This window comes from Camarhynchus parvulus, chromosome 2, assembly GCF_901933205.1.
Source record: "Camarhynchus parvulus chromosome 2, STF_HiC, whole genome shotgun sequence".
Classification (NCBI taxonomy): Eukaryota; Metazoa; Chordata; class Aves; order Passeriformes; family Thraupidae; genus Camarhynchus; species Camarhynchus parvulus.
In genome coordinates, this window is record NC_044572.1 from 21,238,560 (window position 1) to 21,259,996 (window position 21,437).

The 21,437-nt window shown below is 36.2% G+C and overlaps 1 protein-coding gene across 1 annotated transcript in view; it reads left to right on the plus strand.

The window, feature by feature from the left end:
• The window catches only part of MINDY3 (MINDY lysine 48 deubiquitinase 3), a 45,690-nt gene extending 25,032 nt beyond the window's left edge, over positions 1-20,658 (plus strand). The window contains exons 11-15 of the mRNA XM_030971361.1: positions 9,229-9,301; positions 10,103-10,175; positions 15,117-15,204; positions 18,362-18,433; positions 19,645-20,658. Of these exons, the coding sequence (XP_030827221.1) occupies positions 9,229-9,301; positions 10,103-10,175; positions 15,117-15,204; positions 18,362-18,433; positions 19,645-19,794 (456 nt within the window). The 3' untranslated portion in view covers positions 19,795-20,658. The remainder of the gene's footprint in view (positions 1-9,228; positions 9,302-10,102; positions 10,176-15,116; positions 15,205-18,361; positions 18,434-19,644) is intronic.
• Positions 20,659-21,437: the final 779 nt, after the last annotated feature.

Consider the following 21,437-nt stretch of genomic DNA (forward strand, 5'->3'; position numbering starts at 1 on the left):
AAATGTCTATGCACCCATGACCAGTAAATGCAGGTAACCAAATTTTAAAAAATATGTTTTCATCAAAGAAGAAATTAAGATCATATTTTGGAGATTCCACTTCAGAAAATGGTTACGGAGCACATGGCTATAGAGTCTGTAGTTTTAGGAGTAAGAGGAATTGATTCTGTTGGAGCAGTCTGGACACCTAAATGGAAAAGAGATAGATGTGTGAGACAACAGCAGAAATAATTTCTAGACTAAAGCAGGGTTCCCATTTTCCCTGTGCAGCTTAAGAGCAGGGAGGCAAATGCGGTTCTGTTTTTGACAATAGTCCTCACCTGACTAAATCAGCATTGACTCTTCAAATATTCCTGTTGTTAATTTAAGAGCTCCTTTCTGCAGGAGGAGAGCCATTTTTAAAATTAATGTTGGTGGAGGGTGTTTCCTGTGGGAACTGTGGGCTCCCAAAAAGAATTGAAGTTACTCTACTGGTTGGTTTAAGATTTGTAGTGTAAATGCTATTGCTAAATGAATTTAAGTTTTTCTGAATAACACAACATTTCATAAGTTCATAAGTAATCCTAAATGAGTTTTATATTAGAAAGGCCAGCCTGAGGGTTCCCTCTCTATTTACTATTTTCTTGAGCAGAAATTGTTCTGTACATTTGATTATCTGTGCTTTTATGTACCTTCTCTAGTTCACCCAAGTGTTTAATTTTTGACCTTATATGTTAAGTTTATTGGGAAGTATATCCTAACAGTTCACTCACTTGTAGGTTTAAATTTTTTCCATCTTGAACCACCTTTTTTCTGATACATATTTCACATCATAGTATGGTTTGGGCTGGAAGGGACCTTAAAGATTCATGCCATGGCTAGGGACACCTACTAGACGAGGTTGCTCAGAGCCCCATCTAGCCTAGAGCCCCATCTAGCCTACTCTTGAGCACCTCCAGGGATGGTGCATCCACAGCTTGTCTGGGCAACCTGTTCTGGTGCCTCACCACCCTCACAGTAAAGAATTTCTTTCTAATATCTAATCAAACGTACTGTCTTTCAGTTTGAATCCATCTCTCCTTGTCCTGTCACTGCATGCTCTTGTTAAAAATCCCTCTCCACCTTTCTTATAGGCTCCCTTCAGGTTCTGGAAGGCCCCAGTTAGGTTACAGCTAATAGTATATTCCTTATCAGAGGTTATCTTTGTGGAATCATTCCAGAAATTGAATTTTGAATGAGAAATTTGGAGTTATTTCCACACAGAATTTTAAGAGCCCTAAAAGTTAAACCACTGTCTTCCAAAATATGGAATTTAATACACTTATGGTAATACAATGAAGAGAGGGCAAATAAAATGAATAACTTCTCCACATGCCCCATGTACCTTTAGATGAGGTAAGAGGTAGAAATCGTAAACCTTGATAGTGCCAGGCTCACACCATCCATTCTTTGCTTTACAAAGCACCTTCCCTTTTACTTTATCTTTTAATTGTAGCCTAGTAACTGCATATTTTTTATACCAGATAATGATACTGGGAATACTAAAAATTGGGAATGTAGTATTCACCATGTGACAGAGTAGTCGCTCAGCTTATGAACTGATTATCTGCCTGTCATGTGTCCTGTTTGAGGAAATGGATCTCTATGAATGACTGTTAATCCTTGCTCCCTTGTTGTAAATACATGCTCTGGATGGAATCCGAGGAATCATTCTTCCCCTTACAGTTTTTCTTCCTGAGAAAATGTCCTGAAGTGATTAATGTATTACAGAACTTAGGAAACAGAGTTTTAAATATAGTTAGTGAAAGCCTATTAAAGATATTTTTAAGTGAAATGTTCTTGGGCAAAACAACATGGAAATTATTTTGTGGCCATTTGTCTCTTTGCATGTTCTTTCTCCAAAATGTCTGAAGACCAGATGTTCTTTCTGAGCAGGGCACCATGTATCCTTGGAAGTGGAGGCTTACATATTCTTTTATTCTCTGTTCAGCCTGCCTTATTCCCATGTTCCCAGACCCTACTGGGATAGATGCAGGAACTAGAAACAGTAAATGATACTCCCAGCATGCCAACATATGCTTCAGTAATAAGAATAGGCTTTAAAATAGTAACTGTTGTAGTCCTGTTCTGAAACTTTGTGCCAAGTTCTGCTTTTTTGCAAAACTCACACACTGTCTAATAAACTGTGACATGACAGGCTGAACTTGTGTAGAGAATTTCTATCAGGAGACTTCGTGTCATTTTATAAATGGCAGGAACCTGGTTGAAATCTGTGTTGTAGCTGTTGTTTGATCCACAAAACCTTAATGCATGTGGCAGCTGTGGAATCCCCAGGAAGGTAGGGTGAATCCATGTGCAGCATCAGATTTAATCCAAGTACAATCACAAAGATCTTTAGCAACCAATTTCTAACCACTTTTTTTAAAAGCATGGAAAAATAAGTTTTTTATCCCTTTATTTTCTTGTTTCGTAGCAATAACAGCTTTGTTGCATGCAAAATAAAAATAACATCTTTGACCTCTTTTGATAAGGCAGCTTTACTTTCAGGTTAGGATATGTAGATGAATGAATTGAAAGTCTAAATGTGGAAGGATACAGAGAAAAGGCAGAGACAGGGATTGTCTGTGGAGGAGAGACCTTTCAAATCCTAGCAAAGGTGAAGCACATTTAGTGATACTTTAGCTGTTGCCTTCATTTTCTGTTTTTCTCCTCTTACATAGGAAGTTACATGTGATTAGCTATGTGAATAACATATTGTCTTGTTTCTAAAACTCAACCTCATAGCTACCTCATGTAGCAACCTCATTTAGATATTTAAGTACATTTTTCCCAGTGTTGGTTTGTTTTACATAAGAAGTTTATGAAATCTATTTTCTTTGTATGTTACAGGGAGTCCAATGCCATTTTCTTCTACCAGTTGACAGTTTATGGTATCTTATATGTGTACTTTAAAAATAACTGTTACAGAGGGGTGCTGAAGTTGTCAGAGACTATGGTATGAAAATACTGAAGCATTTCAGGTGTATTTAGGGAAGAAATTCAGTCACTGCCCATGTGCAGTTAAGAAAGCTCATGCAGTTGGAGTGAAGTGAGATGGGCTTTACTGTATAATACAGCTGTAATGAAAAAAATCATGTGTTCTGTATTAATAAAAGAATAAAATAATTGGTTTTATAGAAGCTAATGTATTCTGCTACTGTTAGTGTCAGCTAGCTGACATAATATACTTCAAATATGAACATAAATGGCAATACTGCTTTTATAATATATGAAACTGTGATGTTTTTGAATAACAGTGGATCACATGCCATTATTAATATACTTTTTTCCTTCATTGCTTCACAAAGCTTGTACATTTCACTTGAAAAGATATAAAATGTTTCTGTTAGATTAATGAACCAGGTGATGAATTGTCCTTTAGAAACACTCGGCATATTTGAGTTATAAAATAATTAATCCTGTCTGTTTTCAAAAAGCATTTCATCGTTCTGGATTGAAGCAAGTCAGAGGGTTTTCGTCATCCCAAGAGAGAATTATATGGTTTAAGTGGGAAACTGAATACTGTAGGCTGGTTTCCAAGATTAAGTGCAGCTTTCAGTATTGTTAGAACTGTAGTTAGAAAGATTTAAATTTCTGCAGTCCATCTTCACTGTTTTAAACTTCACTAACAAGTGTTCCTGTCATACATGTTCATTTCCCACCTCCTTATTGTAATTCCCAAACAGAATTAGTAATATGTTAATACTACCACTGTGTTGTGTAGCAATCATCTCATGTCTATAGGCTGAAATAGTACTAGATGTAGAAATAGTATTTTATACTAGATATTAATTTTTTTTACGTAGAAAATGATGGCATAATAATAGAAGCTGAAGTTCATCTTGAATGAATTATATTATGGAGGTTTTGGAAGTCATAGTACATGGAATTTGTCCACTTCCAGCTTGATTCCTCTTAAGAACAAATTTTCATGTTTGTATAGCATTGTATTCCGTCTTCCAACAAAAAAAAAAGCTATGTGAATATAATTTGAAAAGCTGCCCTTGCAGATTAAGCTTTTGACTGGAGAGTAGTATGTAATTTAGTTATTAGAGAAGAATTCCAGTAAACTCAAATTTGCTGACTCTTGATCTGTAATTCCAGTAATGTATTTTTACTTTCAAAACAAAGACATTTTGTGTTGATGAGCAAAACAAGCTAGTAACTGAATAAGAAAAATACTATATACCTAATCCTTATTGGTTCACAGTAATCTCTTATAATCTGTGTGTGGAAGCAAGGAGCATGTTGAAGAAGCTCTTATTTTTTAACGAGTAACCACGTGAATTGTTGCCTTCTTGGGATGTTTTAAACTAAACTACCAACATCTGTGGCAATGTAACTGTAAATAGGTATTTGCTGTACTTTTGAGTTTCTCTAATTTTTAAAAACTGCAACGCTGTGGCTTTTTTGTTGGCTGTCTTATTAAACCACCCTCTCTCAAAGGAATGGAGGATATATTGTGGTTTCTATAACTTATTTGAGTGTATGTTAGAAGCCCCACTTTTCAGACAAATAGGCTGACAAGCTCCTCAGATTTCTGTTACTAATTCTTTTTCTTTGGTTTGTGTTCGCTTTTCTTCCACAGCCTCACCCCACCCTTGGATCAAGTAGGCTCTCTTCTCTGTCTGGTATTATGGGTGAAGGTGAAAAAGAGTTTGAAGTAGTCCATATGTAGCTTTTCTTTCTTCCCTGTTGAGAACTCATTTCTGTCCTCAGCGAGGTACTGCAGGTACTGTAGAGTAAATGCAGTCGTTTCACTTTTGCAAGGCAGTGTACAGCTAGAGCCAATTTGCTTCCTTTTAACCACCTTGTTGCAGCAAATTGCTTGTCATGAATGTTCCTCCTCCAGCACCACCTCTATCCCTTGATGAATACTTTTAGATTAACTGTGGTCTTTTCCTGGTCTAAACTACAAGGCCTGTATTTTATTTTCTGACCCCAATAAGAGTTCCATTGCTTTGGGGGTCGCATTCTTCCTTTTGTATTTTCTCTTCTCTTTATTTCCTCTTTTCTTATTCAAGGAAAGTATTTTCTTTTGGCATTTTCTGAATCCCAGATAGACTCATAGCCCCTCTTCAAGGCTTAGGAGGATACAGTATATGGTCTTTGGCACCTGCCATTCTGAAGTGGAAATAGTTGTGGCCACAGAGCTCTTATATAGTGACAGAAAAGTCTAGGACCTTTCCTTCAGGTTTTCCATACACATCTCTGAAGTGGAAAAAACCTTGTACTCCTTCAAGTATTGTTTGGGTATGTTCCAGTTGTTGGGCATTTCTTGATGCCTTCTCTCATGGAAGATACTGTACTGCAGAGCAATGGCACTTTCTGTTGGCTGCAACAACTAAGGGCAGTGCCCCCTGCAAACTGCTGGTGTGGGTGATGTTCCTGAACACAAATGGGAGTCTTGAACTAGTCCTCATTGGCCATCTCTCTGTAAAAGACTCATAGTCTTTTAAATGAAATTTATGCCAAATAACATCAAATGCTTTAGAACTGACTTCACAGGTAAGTGTTCTAGGATTTGACTTGCTTTGTTACCATGGCATAATTCTCTTAACTGTCCCTTTCCAGACAGACCCTTCACAATAGTCTGCTAGATTGACAGTAGATGATATGTTGGTATTTTTAGAACCAGTAACTTCATACCTCAGTGGTCTCAGTGCTTCCTCAGTGATGCCTAAGAGGAGAAAAGATCTATGACCTTTCCATAACTGTTGAGTTCTTTGTATGATGGTAATAAAGGCCTCCCATTTTAGATCTTAAGGACTCTCTTTTCCTTGGTTTCATAAATAGCTCCTAGGAGAACCTACAAAAAAAGCTGCTATTTAATTTCAAGCAATGCCCAAATTCTATTGAGCCTTCATCTTAATGAGAGTCAGCAACTGGGTTTTTGTATCATTCTAAGTCTTTGAACCTTTTTTTGCTACTGTAGTGATGATGCATTTCCTGGTTTTTAACTGATACCAGTCTGTGTTAAATTCTAATTTTTAGTTCACTTCCTAGCCAGTCCCTACAAGTAAAACTATCTGATACCTTTAGGACACAAACTCATTTGTATGCGTGGTGATACATTGGGCACTTCTGCTCTGTGTGCCCAAATAAAGCTGCATTCAATTAATTCTGTTCTCTCTTAGTTAAGTGAGTTGTTATATCTCAGGCTATAAAGAGCATTTCAGTTCTGGCTTTGGTAGCAGGATCCCTTCACCTTTCGAAGAAGAACATTCTCTGTGTGCTCCAGGGTACATAGAGTGGATGTGGAGATTGATGGCAAATGAATGATTACAGCCACGGGAGGTTCTGAAGTTGTACATTGTAATTTCAGAGCACTATGCAATTTGAAATGCATTCCAGTCATGTGTGAAAGACCTGTGTGTCCAGATTATAATGATGCAGTTACACAGTACATCAGTAGGATTGTGTGAAGTGTCTTTTCTCTTTCAAAATACAATCTCCAAAGGAACCTTGCTGACACATAAAATCAAATTTCTTTTTGAACCAACTCCTCACTGAGATGCTCTGCCTGGCATCCAGTTTCAACAATCAGTTGTGAGATTCCTGTAAAATTGAAATTGGGCAATGGATTCAGAAGTCAGCTAGAGAGATGGGAATAACTTTCAGAGATCCCATCAACCTTGTTTTCTTAGGAAGCCGTTTTGGAAAAGCTGATGCCTTGAAAGCCACTGATTATAGCATTGAAAAATACACACTTCTCTCTGTAATACAAGACTGAATTGAATAAACTTCAGTTCTCCAGATGTGATTAAGTTACAGCAAGTTAAGTACTTGATAAACAATCAGTGTTTCTGTATTGTTTTTAGGTAAACTTTTAAGAAGAAAGTTAGTATTACAATATATAATTCTTCTGCATATCACTCAGTAGTGGTAGTGTAGAACCATAAAGCACTTCATATGCAAGCAGATTTCATTTTTCAGGGCAATGGGTCTTTCAGGGTGTGATTTTTGTAAAAATTCATAGCCTGGATTTTGGTGTGGCTTAGCCATTATGTTCTGCTTTGGATTTGCAGAATGAAAAGTTTGGGAATGTTTTCATTATAACTTATGAAGAATATTTTTTGCCTCTGAGGCTAAGCATTGGATCTTAAAATAACTGGTACTACTGATGAGAATAACTTTTCAAAGTAATATAAAATGACTTGTTTGTGTATCACAAGAGCCAATGAGTGAAACATGATTTTTGGGACATGTTGTTCTTAGTATTGGAAATAATTATTATAATTAACTGTTTATGAGATTCCCTTATATGGAACTTTCACTGCATGGGTTACATCAAAATGCAATTCATAAGGCTGGGGAATCTATTTTGGCACATATGGTGAAATATCAGCTTGGGCAGCTGAAATATGTTTTTGTTAGATGTTTATCACATTTTCAGCTTTATTGCGTGAGGGACCTATGGTATTTTTTCCTCCAGTACAAATATATGGACTAATTGGAGTTTTTAAAGTTATCTCCATAGTGGAAATGAATGACATGATAAGTTAAGAGGTTGTGTGAGATTTGTATGGAAAGGAGATTCCACTGAGATTGCTTTTTATACTACAGCAATCTCAGTGAAAAGTTGGAATTATTTTACAGGTAAGAAAGGTTGGGGTTTTGGTCATCTGACTCTGAGACAGACTTTTCTAAGTTTTCATCTGAAGTTACTTGCTTAGAGCATCAGTACATGACATTTAGTGAATAAAAAATGTTAATATGTAACAATATGGAGGCTTTACCATATTTGAAAGTTCCTTTAAAAGAGAGAGAATTTTCGGTATGACTAATGCACTTAGTGACTTCATCTCTAAGTTCTTCCCATGTATACATACATGAACTGAAAAACTAAGGACCTGGAAAATTAAATGCTAACACAAATACACACTATTTGCAATTGGACTGTGAAAAAAATTGTTGGCAGTTGCGGAAGACTTCCTTTAAAGAATCTGGTTTTTGTCACATGAAACTGGAAAGTGCTACATGAACAAGATAATGTGGGTAGGGAGGACAGTGCAAATGATGCTCTTTATTCTTGGATTACATTAAGATTGTATAGAAGGAACTGCATACTTGTAAACCAAGGTAGAACTATGTAGTTTACATTTGAAATTCTGTGTCTATGCCACTGGAAGTTACTTTGGGTTATATCCTTCCATACCATTGGAAATTCTAAGTGTTCAACTTTGGTATGTGGGCTTTGTGAGCTGCTGATTTTTTTTAATAAGAAACTACCACTAAAATATCCCTTCTTCGAAGTTAAATCCTGAATATTGAAATCACTAATCATCTTGTTGTTAATAAGCTTTGAGTGCTCTGGCATCATTGGTTTTAAACTGAGCAATATTTACATTAGTTTATTATAATACACTGTGATAATGAAGTCTATTCCTACTTAGTATGTTTTGTATTCCAGATTATTTAAGAATTGTTCAAATAGTACAAAATTTCATAGTGTATGTATGTGCCTTATATAATAACAAGAGTGCTACCCATTATGACAGGGTATGTGCTCAACAACTGCACAACTTCATACTTTATTTGGCATCCTGAAACCAACTGTGTTGAGCTAATACAGTCTTTTTATCTGAAAGTACTTTAAAGGATTTTAGAACATGTTTAAACATGAAGATACATTGTTAAAATATGGGTTTTCTTTAAATGTTCTAGTTATCATTAATTTTTAAAATCAGTGGAAAATTTTTCATTAAACAGTGGAATTGTTTCTATTAAGTCATATTTATGGATCTTTAAAATTACATTATTGTGATACTGAATTAATATAAAAATCTAGCATTTCTATTTCCAGTGCGTAAAGCAAGCAATTTTCAAGTTGTTGTCATCGACCTCGGAGAGATGAGCAGGACAAAGGGACTCCTTCCAAATTATTTTCTCCTATTCACTTTCCCACTTGGAGCTCTTGAGTACAAATGATTGGAATTGTAGTTTCCAATTAGCTTTTGTGCCACAACATCAGCGTGATAAGACTTGCATAAAATTTTTCTAGAAGTTTGTGGAATAATCTTTAGCATACTTCTTGATTGTTTTGTCACTATCAGCAAAATTGCCAAATTAACTTTTCTTCTGTTGTATTGAAATTTTCATTAATTTAGGTTCCAACTGGGTGTAGTATGGCTAAACATTTTCTCAGTAATCTGTATCTGAAGAATGTTTTGTAAGTTTTCTTTGTGGGTTTTTTCTTCATCCCCATAGGACATGGCCCTTGTTGCTCCTGAGGCACCTTCAGAACAAGCAAGAAGAGTTTTCCAGACATATGACCCTGAGGGTAAGGGTTGTAATTTGTGCTGAAATAAGATTTTTTAATAGAAATGTACTCATTTAGAGAGGAATGAAATGCCTAGTCCTTAAGAAATGTTCAGTACAGGAGTCAATCTACACGTGACATTGGGCACCCTGGTCTGCTGGAAGGTCACCCTGCCCATGACAGGCAGGTTGGAACGAGGTGATCTTTAAGATCCCTTCTAACCCCAAACATTCCATAATTCTATGAAGAAATTACTGGAGAATTCTGCAGTAAGGGAATTTGTGCAATAGGAAATAGTTTTTAAAAAAGACGTTTTTTTAACCTTGTTATGTTCTTTGTAGTTAACATAAAGCTTAAATAAAATTTATTTCTCCTATATTAAATTTTCGTTAAAGAACTGATCTGATATGATTCATTCTTCATGAGATTTTGTTCTTGAATGTATGCAGCATACACGGAAAATTTTCTTATGTTTTGGAAAACAGAGGATGTCTAGCATTCAGGTACTATTTTAACTGATCAAAAGGGAAAAATGGTGCAGTTATTACCCCAAGGTACGTCTTGGAGAACTCTAGACAAAGATTGAATTCTTAGCAAGTATTAAGCATCTAAATGTATGAGTGATAAATCCAGTTGCTGTATTGCGCTTTTCTTTTTTTTTTTTTAAGCACCAGAAAAACATTTGAAAACTCCTTTCCTTCTAGAATCCCAATGTTTGCTTGCAAATTTTACAGATAAAGACATGTTGTATTTGTATTTTTAAGTGAAATCTGGAAAGGATTTTCTTTCTTTTCCTCACAAGAAACTTTGCTACTTCTTCAGATAATGGGTTTATACCTGACACACTGCTAGAAGATGTAATGAAGGCTCTGGACCTTGTTTCAGATCCTGAATAGTAAGTATAATAAAATTTAAATACCGCAGAAGTATCAATTAATGACATTAATTATCATTTAAGGCTTTTCCCTTGATTCTGTTTACCACATATCTATTATAATTTTGGGTTGGTTTTGGGTTTTTTCCTAGTTTGGATTTTTTTCATTCTGGGCACAGAGTGTTATTTTCAAATGTTAAGCTTTAAATTTAAGGGGAGGAATTAAAATTAAGATGTCTCTAACTTTGGTAGTAATAACAAGAAGCAAAAAAAAACCCCTCAAACCTACTGCATTGCTATATATTCAGGAGATAGTCAGGATTATATTTTTATATATTAATGTAGGTGAAATGGTGTGTCAGAAAAGCTAAACAGTCAAGGTATTCAGAGGAAGTCTGGATTATCACTGGATTGTTCTGCTGAGTTGGAAGCTGAAACTGCTTCAGTTACAGTTTTGTTTCAACCAGCACTCAGGACCTAGTAGTGTTTATAATTGCCATTTATTTTCAGAAATAATACATTGATTCCCAGGGTTGGAGTTAAAACTCAAATGTTTTAGCTCTAATATGGACAGATAAGACTAATATTTAATAACAGCAGTTAACCCTCTATGTCAAAATCTGCCATGTTTTGTGACTAAATGCTTAAGCCAGAAAGGAGAGCCAAGCACTTTTACTTTTTTACTGCTCCAGAAGTTGTTTCTGCTCTCTTGTAAACATTTGGTCTAGTTCAGTTGGGTCAAAACTGGAATGACTGTGGAGACTGTGAGTTTACTTACCAGAGCCATCTGAAACGTGGTTGAGCCTATTTTCTGTCCTTTCAAATGTTTATAGTGTAATTTATGCTGAAGTGTACTGAGTTGTTCTCTGGAGGAGAGGAGTAAAAATTGAGATAAAGAGATACCCAAAGCAAAAGAAAGTACAAGACAAAAGAGTCATGTTCCTATTATAACAATAAGTGGTGAAATTTGCAAAAGACTTTTTTTTAAAGGAGGGGAAAGAAAAAAAGCCGTTGTTTAATAGGTCTGAGAAGATGAGTTTCACCTTTTTGTTCTACTTTCTCAATTTTTTGTTCTGTTGTCTCTGCAGAAAAATTCTCTCTTCATTCAGTGGTTTTTCCATTTGGTTGTTTGTCTTTCAGGGCATTTGTGGCATAGCCCTGTCATACTTTATTTGCATAGCATATAAAATATAAATTGATGTACAAAGAACCAGTCAAAAGACCTGCTGTATTGAAAGGCCATGATCAAAACATGGAATATGCAGTCTTAAATCATCTCCTCTTAATATATTGCCTATTACTATTATCTTGAGAACCTACTGTATTTGGGCTCTGGATGTTCTGTTTTTTTAGTGTGGAACGCAAGTATAAATAATGTATTTCAAACTCCATACAGGCTTTTTTGCTTGTTTTTTGTTTGTTTGTTCTTAAGTAAAATTAAAGGTCTTGCCTCCAAATGTAGTATTTAAATTTTTGATTATCTAATCCAAGGCTTTAAGTTTCTCAGAATCTCAGAATGTATAAACATCAGACCTGATTAGAATTTTAGAACTGTAGAGAGAAAAACTCTGTAGAGCAGATGTGAATTAGCAAGGTGACTTAGCCAGTACTGAATGCCATTACATGTGTTTTTTGTAAAATTTTTAGTGTTTTAGTAATTGTATCTGAGAACCCACCTGTCTCATTTGTTTTGCCTGTTTCTAAAAACCATTTGATGCCCTTTAGGGCACCAATTTGAGCACATCTGTCAATGTAGGTTTAGCTTGCTTAAAACATTTTATGCTCTCTATTTGACCAGTAGTGGAGGCTTTTGTTCCCACACACTTCTCAGCAATAACAGTACAAAGGCCATCACCCCAACACTTGTAACCTCTTGAGTTCAGGTGCCAAGCTTTGCACTGAGCAGATTGAAACACAATCACGTGTTCAGTAGCTCTGCTGTGGTACCAGTAACAGTGAAAGGTGTTAATGATCTGCTGAAGGAAAAAACCTCAATTGAAACACAGTACAATCCAAGTTTATTAAATCTACTCCCCTGCTTAACTGATGGAATTTTGTACAATGGCCATATTTAAAAACTTACATAGTGCTGTATTTTTAAGCAGTTCTTGTATTTCTTTACTGAGTATATACTTTGCTTTAATTTTATTACATAATTTTAAGTACATTTTTAAAATAATCTGTTTTGGTTCTGTTTGCAAACACAATGTTTTTGCAACTCTGCTGCAGCATTTCAAGAATTTGGGCAGGTTTCAAACAGCCACTGACATAGCCAAAATTTTGTACTTTGAGAGCAGTGAGAACGAGGAATAGAAGGATTGAAGTCCAGTATCTTGCAAGCTCTCGGTTGTGGTTTCACTTGAGTAGTGATTTTTTTAAAAAAAAGTAAATTAGCATTGTTTATAGGATACCACATTCAGTGTTAGGAATTTTGAAATTCTTCTCCCAAGGACCTTAACAGAGTCACTCTCTTCAGATTTGCATAATACATCCTCTGTGTGTTGAGGGAGAAACAAAAAGAATTCAAATAACTTACTACTAGTTCTATGTTAGGACCAAGAAAGGAACAAAGATGAAGAATGCAGGTGGTAGCCAAAAGGACAAAATGTTTTTGTGCAACAATCAAAAAGACCTTGGAAACTACACCTTCAGCTCACAGCCCCCAACAAAAGAGACCTGGGGGGTGTTTAAAGGCCTAAGTAGTAAAAGAGACATCTATGAGAAACTGAGTTGGTCTTCTGAAAGGAAAATGCAGTGTGTACACTAAAAAAAAAGGGAAGAATCTGGATTTATGGAATGTTAAATGTAAATACAATATAAAGCAGAGTTAAAATCTGTAGACTAATAAGTAAAGTTATAAACCAAAACTAATAGTATTCTTCTGAGACTATCAGTGCCAAGGGGCCTGCGAGTGGTTTGTAGTTCTGATAGATGATTCCCAATGTTTTAAAAGTACTCAAAGTCAATTAGAGAAGTGCAATGAGTTCTTCATATTCACCAGAGAAGATGGTAGGGAGCAGTTCTCATCACTGGAGGAGATCAAAGAGTAGTTCCATACGTAAGCCTTTTGATGGGTGGGCAGAGTAACTAATATTCTGAAGTGTCAAAATAAGTAAAAAAATGCAAAGTCCTGAAGAAACATCAGAATGGCACTGCTGAACTCTTTTAGGTTACCTACCACTGTGAACTGTGCTGGTACCAAAGAGTATAGGAATGAGAAAGGTGACAAATGAACAATAGGACTTACAAAAGGATTTGAAGGCCAGTCTAGGGAAAATTTACATGTAAATGTTTCATGTGTAAACATGGAATAGGAAGGAACATTTTTCATAGATAGAGAATTGATCAAGGAATTAAAATGTCACTTTTTCTTAATAGAGGGAGATAGAGGGATTTTACAGGAATTTGTATTAAGTCTGTGAATTTTGTTATTTTACCAGCAAGGATTTAACAGTAGGGATTTGTATGACTGTTGCTGATACAAATGTATTTGAGATATTAAAAAAAAGAATGTGTTAGAGCAACAGAAGTTACTAGAGGATACAGGAACAGAAAAGTGTCAATAAAGTAAATGTAGATTGGTTGCTCAGGGGATAAAGCAATGCTGATTTCACATACACGTTGTGGGTCTGTGAACTAGATATTACTGGTCAGGAAACAGATCTTGAGATTTAAACTCATAGTGATAGCCAGACATATGGAGAGGGATTCATAGGAGTTATGTCATTGTATAAATTCCTGATGTTTCACTCCTTCTTGGAAAAAGAATATTATACAAAGCTGGTAACAAGGCTAATTAAAGATACAGAATGCCATTAGTGCAAGGAAAAACTAGGTTAGAACTGTTTGACCTGAAAAAGATAGACAACCATTGACACAGTAAATAGGGAATGACTATTAATTGCTTCACACAATACAAAAATGAGGCGTCATCAAACTGATTCAGGTGACAGGTTCAAAACAGGGAAGACACTTATTCCCAGAACCCATAGTTTAATTTGTATTTTTGAGTGGAGTTTAAGAGCCAGAAAAGTAGATGGATTCAAAGCCATTTAGGCACATGCATGGAAAGAAAAATATGTATCTTTGTGTTTTAGATACTGCCTGTCACTGAAGATGTCTTTGTGCAGCAGACTGCTGGAAATGGGGAGGGTAAACTAAAGATGTGTGTTTGCCCTGTTTTTCTCTGTCCTAAGCACCCACTACTGAGCAGTGTCAGGAGCAGGATACTGGGCCAGGCGCTCTGTTGGTTTGACCCAATGAGGACATTCCTGTGGACGGTACAGCTTGTAACTCAAGCACAGGGCTAGGTAGATGCAAATAGATACAGTCTGCTGCCTGTAGAAATATATTGCTTAAATAGATATATAGTCTTACAGTTGACCTTTGTTTGCAGTGACCTGAAATTAGACTGTAGTCCTGCAGTAAGGCTTCCAGATTAGTATTGTTAGTATTTCCATTGTTTGTTGGTTCTGGCTTCTTTGATACCGAGTACGTGATGTAAATAAGAAATGTATGTGTTAAATTTAATTTCATTTCAGCGCACTTAGAAAATCTTGGAAGGTTTTCAAATCTCTGTTTAAAAACAGGTTGTTTGGCAGTGACAGAGCTGTATTTCAAAGATGGCTGGTTTTTGTATCTTTAAAGAATGCTTACAAGACAGCAAAATGCCTTTTGGGCTGTAAACCTGGTTTTAGATTATACGGGTTTCAAATTATTTTACCAAATATGGTCATCCTTCAGAATTATCACTTATTTAATTTAAAATAGCAGATTACTTTTACTTAAAAATAACCATGTTTTGGCAACTTGCATGCCATTCTGGTGCAGTTGTCACTTACGATTAAAAATAGAATATTATTGCTATACTTGGCAGTCAGTACTGTGGTAGCACAGCATAACTTAGTCATGCAAGAATAAAAGTGTCTTACTCATACTTTATATTCAATGTTTTTATCTTAGTGTAAACCTCATGAAGACCAAATTAGACCCAGAAGGACTGGGCATCATACTACTGGGTCCCTTTCTGCAAGAATTTTTCCCTGAGCAGGTAATCAATATATATTCATTGCTGCAGAGCATTGTCTATTCTGTCTGTTTGGCTTTCAGATTCATTGAAAACTTCCATGAATATCACAAGAGTAAATTTTAGTAAGTCTTGCATTCATTCAACTCAGCTGATCGGCAGATAACTTCTGTATTCCATCACAAATGGTGGACTTCTGTTTTTTGTAACATGTTCATGATTTTGTCAGCTTTACACTGGAAGGAAACTCCATTGTTCTAAATTTAACTTCAGGAAATATATAATCATTTTGAGTATGACATTGAATTGTTTCCGTACTCAGAAAGTTCATGAGAGTTTGATTTTTGTGAGAATAAATGACCATACTGGTTTTATCAGTATTAAAAAGTTTGCTTGCAAATGGGAAAAGGTTGCAAATATATTTAAAACTATTTTTATGTACATTTCTTGATAATGTAAAATTTTTGACAGTTTAACAAAAAATTCATTATAGACTTATATTTAACATATGTGGTAGGGTATTGGAAAATTATTTTCAAACTTTCCGTCTGTTCCATATATTCTTTAAGACTGCACCACTACTGAGAGGCAGGTGTTAACTTAGCACTGCTGTCCTCTTTCCCCTTTGCCTTGGATCATATTTTCCTGCTCTCACACTGCCTCCCTGCCACCAGGAGCCTCTTTAAACAGATTTGTGGTAAACCAGAACAGGAAGCTGGTCTGGGTAAGAGCTCTATTTGCAGGTGTGTAGGGCTTGTTCCATGGCCATGCACATGCTTGTATTGGCAAAAAAGAGCAGGTTTACCTGAGGCAGAAGAAAAGGCTGGTGAAAGAAGGAGAAGGACTGAGAGGAGTACTTCTTCAAAGGCTTTTTAGCTTAATGTGTCACCGAAACTATGTGGCTTAGTTTTTACAATCAAGAAAAAGTGAAACTGATGGGTTTAAGTCCCTTCAGCAAGATTCTTTTTGTTAGGATTGTGCAGCACTGGGTATAACATTCTGTACTATGAAACATTGTGGTCAGTCAGAAGACACTGGAAATGCAGTGCCAAAGATTGTAGGGACTGAATATATCATATCATTCAGAGGCTTTCATCATCTGGAGGAAAGAGAAGGAGGAGTTAGTGCTCATTTTCTCTGGCCTTTTAGAATTACATCCACATTGTATTTTTGCCAACTGTTTCTTCTTCCTTTCATTTGTTTATACAGAAGTGGAAATATATCTACAATTGAATATAATTTATTTCTTACAATTATATTACATTTGCAAGTCTAGAAGACTCCACTGCTTCATTTTAGGCCCCAGATGCTTAGAATGTAATTCAGAATGCCAAAGAACATCCTCCATAATTGGCTGTTTCTAAACTGTCAAGTACCATGGGCCATAGGGAGGTGGAGGAGAAAAGAGCCATTGTATGGGACTGCTGCCTCTTGTGCCTGTCATAAGGGCATCATTGACTGAAGAAGGGAAGCTGGAGAACAAAGCACAGTGCAATCATGGGCAGAACACTGCCTTGGTCACCTTGGTGGAGGAACTCTGCCTCCTGTTAAAGATGGAGCCCCTGAGTCAATGCCTGTCTGTCAAGTCCTAACTCACTACTATATGTGATTCCCCACCACTCAGTTTTTCCTGTCCTGTTAAACCTTCACTGGCTCCAGTAAAAAACATGGGAATTGTTACTGCCTTATGGGTGATGTTTGAGCAATCAGCATGTTATGGACTGGAACCTGCCAGTATCCATTTTTTCAATCTGTCTGTACTCTGTGCATCAGGTAGCAGTAGCCCTTACCCATACTGACACCGTGCTCAGAATTCTTTCTGAAAGTGAAATTCTGCAGAAATGATGATGAATATCTTTGAAAGTCTTTCTTTCAAATACTGTGAGGAAATAGCAGATACCAGTGATGGTTGGAATTGCTGATGTTAATATTTGAACATCTAGCTAGGGCTCGAGATATTGAGATTAGATTCCTTTGCTGAGAATATTCAAACCCTATTCTTACTCTCCTAAAAAGTACTCAACTCCATCTAAAAAGCAGAAAGATATCTCAGCTTTTCTTCTGAAAGCTGTTGGCTTAGGAAAAATTATTCAGAGCTATCCAGCCTGACTCCTTACTACTTAGGGCAGCCACCTGGAGAGGGGGATTCCCGAATTCCATGCTAGCCCTTTTTTTTTGGGAAACAATAACTGCACAAAATTCTTAACTTCCCTGGCACAGGAACTGGGAAACAGCATTTTTTTCCCTTCTGGGTGAGCATTACTTCCTCAGGGAAATCAGTGTGTCCTCTTTCTATCCCAGGAAGGTTTAATTTTATTTATCTCTGTGAAGCAACTTCTGTAAGGAGAGTTACCTCTTACCTTCCTTTTCACCACCCTCCCTCCACTGAATAGCCTGGATGGCTGTGAGAGACCCGTAGAAAGATAGAGTTTGTGAATCATTCAAAAGCAGAAAAATGAATGAGGGTTTTGTAATCTGATGGATGTACTGTAACCTGAGCAGATTTATTCTCATTCCAGCCTTTACTTCCATGTGCTCAAAAGAGGGATAAGCTTTTGTTTGGAGCCTGGTCCAGTAGGCATGACAGAACTGATACTACACCTTATTTGTGTTTCCTGGTTCAGTGACTCCAAAGCTTTCAGTCCTCTTAGGAATACAGCATTTACACACCTGGAATGGTAAAGATCACCAGAGCCAGTAGCTTTGCTGTTGGACCTTGGCAGAACTGGTGTCTTCAAAATTAGTGTGGTTAGGCAGGCATAGGAGCATATTAGCTTTTTAGCTCTCAGATGGAGGGCCAGATATTGGATCTGGTCCTTAGTAAAAAACTTTGTGGTGTCCAAACCGTCATAAATAAACATTCATGTTACTACTGCATAAGGTTTCTGACATTAAAAATTAGGATGGCTTCTTCATAGTCAGTGCTCAAGTTGTACTTCAGATTGTCCAGGTGAACCCAGAAAATCATGGCTTGCTCTTGGGGGCATTAGTCATTAATTTACTGAGAACTGTGTTTTTGTTTCTGATAAGAAAGGTGAAATGAAGATTTTGTCACCTAAAAGAAATGGCACTTTTAAGTTTTTTCACATCTTACTGGTTGAACGCATCTGTCTAGTTGTAAAGAGAAGAGAATCAAGGCACAATGGATGCCACATGAAATTAACTGTCTTCTTTCTATTAGGACTCCAGGGTTTCAGAGTCATTCACTGTTTACCATTACAATGGACTGAAGCAATCTAATTATAATGAAAAGGTAAGATTTACAATTAAGCCCTAAAAAAGTCACAAAGCAAAACTGAATATAGTTAAAGGCAAAATACTCTACCTTGAATCAGACTTTTTTACAAAACTATTACTTTGGTAATTTTCTTACAAAATTATATATTTGGAATTGGAAACTTCTTTGTGCTCCTAATCGTATTTGAGCTACTATACTGGATTGCTTGGCCAGACCACATCTCTGAAACTCTGCATTTTGGAAAGAGCACTTCTCATACCTACCTGTCATAAGAGGAGGTCTGAACTGCAAGGGACAGTGGAGATGTAGCACACACAAAGTGCAACTTCTAGAAGTAACTCAACCTCTAAATTAGGTTGTTTAGAATTTTTTGTGGATTTTTTTAGTAGTACACGCTCACTCAATGAGTATTTTTTTTTGGAGCCATTTACTGAGGGAACAAAGATGACCTGTTTCATTTTCAGCATTCTTGAAAAAGTGGTATACCAGACACAATATGACTGCTTCTAAGTTCCTGAAGGAGAATTTAGAGTAAAAGATTGTAAGGTGTTAAGAGACATAAGGAGCAAGAAAGACTTAAGTAAGACTTCTTCCAGAAAATATATCTACTCAGTCTTTGGAATAGCTTGTAATTAAGTCCGTAAAATTAGCCCTGTGAGATCTCCAGTGGTTCCATACCCCAAAATGTAAGCAGAAGCATTCAAAGATGAGGGGTTTTTGATTTCGTACTTCCATTTCATTAAAAAAGGAAGTATGTAAAACTTCACAGATTTGATGTGTGTGGGATTCACATTCTCTGAACCTGAGAGAAGCAGAGAAAAGAATAACCAAAACAATTCTTATCTCATTTGCTGCTCCTCTTGTTTACAAGTGGAATGCATTGTGGAAGATTGTTTACCTGAAGGGAATTGGTAATTGGATTCTAGTGGGAGTGTTTTGATTCATTGACAAATTGAATCCGTGTGTTGGGACTGTCAGCTTCAGGGGGTGCTTGTGCAGATTCAGTTTAGATGTGGTATAATATAGTATAGAATAATATAGTATAATAAAGCAATTAGTTAGCCTTCTGATATCCATGGAGTCTTCCTCATCATTTCTCCCGGACGATGGGCAAAAATATCACCGATAAATGTGTATCATAACCAATCCTCTCCGGGCCTGGTGAAAATAATCATCTCATCTCCCAGTTCTTGAGCAGGCTGACAGAGTTGGGTTTACTTTGCCAGGTCATGTATGTGGAAGGCACAGCAGTTGTCATGGGCTTTGAGGAGCCGATGCTGCAGACGGACGACACCCCGGTGAAGCGCTGCTTGCAGACCAAGTGGCCGTACATAGAGCTGCTCTGGAGCACGGACCGATCCCCTTCCCTGAACTGACCTGGCCAGGAGCAACACCCAACTGGAGCTGACTGTGTGGAGTTATACACTGGTATCACTGAGGAATTGTAAATAATGATTACAAACACTTTTTCAGTGTTAATTGGAATATTTAATTTTTTAATCAGATTGATTTCTATTATAATAGTTTGTCTTTTTTGGCCACTGTAGTACTGTTAATGTGAGTTATCCTAAAAAAAAAAGCCTACTTACAAAGTCTTACCATTATTTTGCCATCTCATGAAGATTTGAAAAATTCTGATATTGCAGAATCTGCATATTAGATGTCAGATCTTTAAACATAAAACATATTCAGCTTTCTCAGAATCATATAGGCATGTTTTATTATTTAAATTATATTAGCTTACATTACAGTACCATAACGTGTGGACTAGACTGGCCTTTGCACTGGATATGTTTTAATGAGTTTAAATTTTCTGCAGGTTTTCCCTAAAATCTAATTTTACCTAAAGAGCTTGCACAATGTGACATAAATAAGATACATTTTTAGGAATAAGTATAATTCTTAAATACTCTTTCTTGGCAGTTGTATATTACTGTGGCTTAGTTATTGGGCATGTTAAAAGTGAACAGAAAATCTGAGAAAAAAATAGATATATTAATATTTATTTGAATTTGTATAAAAGAAATGTAAAAACAGCAGAATTTCTTGTTCTATAATCTTTAAACTATTCGAAACTTACAATATTGCCAAATACCTCTTCTTAATTTGTCCAAACAGCAGTGTAAGCCAGCATTACTGTATGTGTTAAGTGCATGAGAACATCTGTTATTACATTATTATATTCCTTTATTTATTATCAACTTCTTAGCCCTAAAATAAAATCTTTTCCTTGAATCATATATTATTTAAAGTTTGGTTTACTTGGACTTGTTTGCTACTTCTCTGAGATGATGAAAAGGAACCACAGGTTTAGAAATGTCAACTTTCAAGTTGAATGCATCTTGGGGGAGAAAAAGCCCACACCAAAAGGTAATTTCCTTACTTCTGGAATTACCATGATCATTCCTTATTGCAGACTGACAGCAGAGTATTTTAGTATTAAGAGAGTATTTTTGTTAGATTTCTTTTTCTGAAAAAAAATTCCTTTTCAGATTACAATTATTTGAAAAGATTCCTTAATTGGACTCACTTTATTTAGAACACAAGTAGTCTGTCTTGCAGTGTGGGCTTGACATTAAAAACTTGTGCAATGGTGGTATTATTGCTGAAAAATATAGATAAATAAGGAGAATTTGCTTGTCAAGTAAGGAATTTTATTTTTCAAAAAATGCTCAGGCTTGATAGGTACTTGTTTCAGCTAGTTTTACACATTTAAGATAAACGTCATTAGACTTCCACTGACACCTTGGAAGGGGAAAATTCACTTATCCTGCTTTTTCTCTTCAATTCTGCTGTCTGTCCTTGGCTTGTACTAGAGTATCTCACACCAGATTTTGTACTGAATCATAGCTTGAACCTGTTAGAATATGCATCTTTTTTTCTAGCCCACTCTCATAAAAATGATGTTCTACCTCACAAGAAAAAAAAATTAGAAGCCCAGCTGATGTGAGATCTGTCTTTAAGCATTAGTCTGGATTAAAACTTCTGCTATACTCTAAAGACATTTAGCTGATGATGA